The sequence below is a fragment of the Eriocheir sinensis genome, chromosome 42 (genome assembly GCF_024679095.1).
Source record: "Eriocheir sinensis breed Jianghai 21 chromosome 42, ASM2467909v1, whole genome shotgun sequence".
NCBI classification, from domain to species: domain Eukaryota; kingdom Metazoa; phylum Arthropoda; class Malacostraca; order Decapoda; family Varunidae; genus Eriocheir; species Eriocheir sinensis.
The window spans coordinates 14,299,790-14,304,789 of record NC_066550.1 but is presented as its reverse complement, the minus strand read 5'-3'; the positions used below and the strand labels follow the sequence as shown (position 1 = coordinate 14,304,789).

The window sequence follows — 5,000 nt, the reverse complement described above, 5'->3', positions numbered from 1 at the left end:
CCCTTACGACTTGCATCTTTCTCCTCCTCTTATATTCGTGTTTCTACTACTACTACTACTACTACTACTACTACTACTACTACTACTACTACTACTACTACTACTACTACTACTACTACTATCACTACTACTACTACTACCACTACCACTACTACTACAGGGGAAGACTCGGACACACCTTTCTGGGATGCCGTGGTGCTGACGACCTTTGACGAGGCCCAGCGGAGGTGTTTTGAGGCCCAGGTGGAGAGAAAGAGAGAGAGTGGAGAGCTGCCCAAGGTGAGAGAGAGAGAGAGAGAGAGAGAGAGAAATAAACCTAACCAGTAATATCTTGTAACCATTTCTTTCTTTCTCTCTCTTTTTCTTTCTTTCTTTCTTTCTTTCTCTGCATTTATCAAGGTTTGTTTTTCCCTTTTCCTACCTTTTTATTTTTATTTATTTATTTATTTACTTATTCTTTCATTTATTATCTTCTCTTCCTTATTTATCATCTTTATTATTTCTCTCTTCTTACATATTCATTTTTCTCTCCATTTATTAATTTTTTTCCTCCATTTTTCACTTTTTCCTCCAGTTTCTCACTTTTATCCTCCATTTTTCACTTTTTCCTCCAGTTTCTCACTTTTTTCCTCCATTTCTCATTTGTTCCTCCATTTTTTCATCTTTTTCCTCCATTTCTCATTTTTTCCTCCAATTTCTCACATTTTTCCTCCATTATTTACTTTCTCTTCCCTATTCCTTCTCTTCCTCCATTTCTTTTCTCTTTTCTCCTCCTCCATTTCTCTCCTTCTCTTCTCCTCCTCCATTTCTCTCCTATCTCCTCCTCCATTTTCTCCTCTCCTCCTCCTCTATTTTTCTCTCCTATCTCCTCCTCCTCTTTCCTCCATTTCTCTCCTCCTCTCCTCCTCTTTCCTCCATTTCTCTCCTCCTCTCCTCCTCTATTTCTCTCCTCCTCTCCTCCTCCATTTCTCCTCCCCTCCTCCTCTATTTCTCTCCTCCTCTTTCCTCCTCCATTTCTCTCCTCCTCTCCTCCTCCTCCATTTCTCCCCTATCTCCTCTATTTCCCTCCTATCTCCTCCTCCATTTCCCTCCTATCTCCTCCTATATTTCTCTCCTCCTCCTCCTCCATCTCCATTTCCTCCTCCAATCATCACCTATTCCCCCATTTATCATCATCTCTCCCCTATTCACCCTCTTTATCATCCTCCGCAGGTGCCGATATTCGTGGTGGCGGACCCCCCATGCCAGAAGCTAGGTGTGGGGGGGTCCACGTTGCATGTCCTGTCCGAGCTCACCGAGATATTTGGCTCCGAGGAATTACTACGGAAGAGGCTGCTGATTATTCACTCTGGTAAGGTGACTGACTGACTGGTGGGGTGGTTGGGTACTGACTGGGTGACTGGCTGGCTGGTTAACTTACTGACTGACTGACTGACTGGGTGATTGACTGACTGACTGACTGACTGGGTGAGTGGCTGGCTGGCTGGTGAGGTGGTTGACTGGGTGACTGGGTGACTGGCTGGCTGGTTAACTTACTGACTGGTTGACTGACTGACTGACTGGTAAACTGAGTGAGAGGCAACAACAGACCCAGAATTAACATTGCTTTGAGCCCCAAACTAACACTAGGCTCAGAGAATACAGGCTTTATCTAGCTGTCTGTCTGTCTGTCTGTCTGTCTGTATTGCTAATCTCATCCCTGTTCGAAGAGTTAAAATGAGGTGCATTAACTTAAGGCTGCAAGTGTGTTAGGAAATCATCTGTGTGTCTGTCTGTGTGTCTGTATTGTTAATCTCATCCCTGTTTGAAGAGTTAAAATGAGGTGCATTAACTTAAGGCTGCAGGTGTGTTAGGAAATCATCTGTGTGTCTGTCTGTGTGTCTGTATGCATTAACTTAAGGCTGCAGGTGTGTTAGGAAATCATCTGTCTGTGTGTCTGTGTGTCTGGTATTGATTCTCTCTCCCTGTGTTCCAGGTGGCAGCAGTCAGCGGCTCCCTTCCTACAGTGTCCTGGGCAAGATCTTCGCTCCCGTGCCTGTGGAAGGTTAGTGTTGGCTGCCTTCTTTGAGGATAACCTGCTGGAGGTGGTGGTGCTGGTGACTGTATCTATATGTCTCTTTATGTATTGATGTATTGCTTCCCTTCCCCCAGGGCTGTGCACCACTGGGGGAGGGGTGCCACAGATGCTGGACCTCAAGCTGGCACTGTACCTCCCGCTGTGCCGCCTGCTGGGGCCCGGCGTGATGGTGACCTGCGCCGACGACATAGAGACCTACTGCCTTGACCTGACCTCCACAGGTAAAGGGGAAGAGACTGTTACTATCATAATTATAATAATAAATATTATTATCATTGTTATCTTATTATTAATGAGACCATGGAAGCAGCATGTTAAGTTCTGGTTGGAACCTTCAAAAGTTCCAGCCAGAACTGTGCTCTAATATATACATGGAGAGAGTATTAATTTGTGTTAGTTATTTATTGGTATACCTTTCATTGCTCCCCTAACCTGGCACTCTCCCCAGACACTGAGGCACTGGCGGGGGCGGACGTGGTGGCACTGGGGCACCCCTCCAGCCTGGCGGTGGGGGCTGGGCATGGCGTGTACGTCCTGGTGGGGGGCGGGGCAGCGGCGGCGGCCCGGGGTGGGGGCGGCAGTGTCCATGAGTGCCTGGAGGTGCTGCAGAAGCCATCTGTCACTGCCATGAGGCACAGTGGGGCAGTCTTCAGGAGGGGTGAGTCTGTGTGTGTGTGTGTGTGTGTGTGTGTGTGTGTGTGTGTCACAAATATCATTTTAAAAGTATCTTAATTTTTTTCATTTGTCATTGAGAATCTTTCCCCTTCCTGTGTTGCTATCAATTTACCTTTCCTGGCCAGCCTTCCTTTATAGACACCAACATAACAAAGACAAATTTTTTATAAGTAGTTTTTCTGTCACTAAAACCTTTCCTAAGTAACTTCTATGCCAACAGGAAGAAGAGAAAGAAGAGGAGGAGGAGGAGGAAGAGGAAGGACCAAAGAAAACACACACCTGAACCAAAAAAAGGAAGAGGAAGAGGAGGAGGAGGAGGAGGAGGAGGTCTGGAGCGACAGTGTGTTCTGGCTGGGTGCGGACGTCACCTCTCGCCTCCTCAAATGGTACACTGAAAACAGGCCACTAGACAGAGAGCTGGACGCATATGCCCACATTCTACCTTGTCTGGGGAAGCGCACAGGGCATGGGGGGCGTTCCGGGGGCATGGGGCAGGAGCAGAAGGGTCTCCAGTCCGGGGTGGGGCAGGATTTCCGCCCCGAACTGACCCCAATTCTCCGCGGGGCGAAGTTTAAGGTAATCGCTCTTCCGAAATCGAAATTCTATCATCTAGGGACAATGGGGGAGTATTTAGGGAATTACAATATGGCTAGGGATTTTGTCTTTGAGTTAGGGATTGTTCGGATGACAGGGAGGGTGGGGGAGGCTGTGGAAGTGTGTGTTAGTAGTAGTGGTGGTGGTGGTGGTAGCTGTGGTGGGATGTCAGGTTTGGTTAGGAAGGAAAAGAAGGAGGAGGAGGAGAGGAAGGAGGAGAAGAAGAAGAAACAGAAGGAGGAGGAGGAGGAAGAGATGGAGAAAGAAAGGGAGGAGGAGGCGGAAATGGAGAGAAAAGGAAGGAATGGGAGGAAGAAGAAGGAGGAGGAAGAGGAGGAGTCAGAAATGAAGAAAAATGAGAAGGAAAAAATGAAGAAGTTAAAGAAGAAAGAGGAAGAGGAGGAGGAGGAAGACAAGGGTGCCAAACAAGCTAGGCAAGTCCCCCCTCCCCCCCACCCACCCCTGAACCCCCCACAAGGCACCATAATTGAGTCCTACTTCACCAATGGCACCAAACTCTACCTGACCAAACCTTGCATTCCTTACGTCATTGAACAGTGCCATATCGCCCTCCCCTTACGGCTTAGTGGGAGTGCCATTCTGAGCAACTGTGCCATCCTGCCCTGCGCCAACCTCCCCCCTAGCACTACCCTCCCTCTCCCCCCTGGCACTCTCTTCCACACGGTGCCAGTGCGAAAAATGTCACGATCGTTTTATGTGACGGTGGCTTTCGACGTTGATGCAAAAATGAAGGATTTCGGAAGTGATTTAAAGGACGTTCGGGCCTTCGGAAGGACGCTTGAGGATTACGCCCATGTACTAGGACTCTCTGGGAAGGATGTGAGGGGGGGGAGTCCTACGGTATCCTTGTGGAACGCGAGGATTTTCCGTTCCGCTCCAACTGCTCATGAGAGTTTCGCGACGACATTGGTAGGCGTGTGGAAGGTCAAGGGAGGTTCAGAGGGATTTCTAAGGGTGAATCAAGGGTCTAAGGGTGACTTCCAAGGGTGTGAGGGAGTGCAAAGGGTGAAGGAAGGCTGTGAGGGTGTAGAAAGGGTGGAGAAAGGGTGGGAAGGGAGAGAATGGGAGGAGAAGAAGGGATGGGAAAGAAAGGAGGAAGAAGAGGAGGAGGAGAGAGAGAGATACAAAAGACAGAAAGAGGAGGAGGAGGAAGAAAGGAAGACGAGGAAGAAGTTAGCAGTGGAGAAAGATGAAGAGAAGAAAGAAGAGGAAGAGGAGGAGGAGGAGGAGGGAAAGAGAAACAGAAGAGAGAAGAGAAAGGGAGAGAGAGAAGGCATAGGAAGAACAAAAGAGAAGAAGAAGGAGGAGGAGGAGGAGGAAGGGAGGAAACACAGAAGAGAGAAGAGAAAGGAAGGGAGAGAAGAAGACATAGGAAGGAGAACAGAGGAGAAGAAGAAGAAAGAGGAGGAGGAGGAGGAGGAGGAAGAATTATTTAGTATGTCTGATGTTGTCAAATTTAAGGACTTAGAGAAATTGCTTGATGACAGAAAGAAATTGATTGCATTGATGAGGGAGTAAGAGAGAGAGAGAGGAAATAAAAACCCTCTCTCTCTCTCTCTCTCTCTCTCTCTCTCTCTCTCTCTCTCTCTCTCTCTCTCTCTCTCTCTCTCTCTCTCTCTCTCTCTCTCTCTCT

At 48.0% G+C, this 5,000-nt stretch overlaps 1 protein-coding gene across 2 annotated transcripts in view; it reads left to right on the top strand.

Annotated features, from left to right (window-relative positions):
• The window catches only part of LOC127010143 (uncharacterized), a 5,676-nt gene that overhangs the window by 563 nt on the left and 113 nt on the right, over positions 1-5,000 (top strand). Inside the window, exons 2-7 of one of the 2 annotated variants that reach the window (XM_050883986.1) lie at positions 161-279; positions 1,213-1,351; positions 1,976-2,044; positions 2,152-2,298; positions 2,526-2,735; positions 2,973-5,000. The exon at positions 2,973-5,000 is cut by the window's right edge and continues 113 nt beyond it. In XM_050883986.1, coding sequence (XP_050739943.1) covers positions 161-279; positions 1,213-1,351; positions 1,976-2,044; positions 2,152-2,298; positions 2,526-2,735; positions 2,973-4,885 — 2,597 coding nt within the window. In that variant the 3' untranslated portion in view covers positions 4,886-5,000. The remainder of the gene's footprint in view (positions 1-160; positions 280-1,212; positions 1,352-1,975; positions 2,045-2,151; positions 2,299-2,525; positions 2,736-2,972) is intronic. The other variant, XM_050883987.1, reaches the window with a different exon arrangement.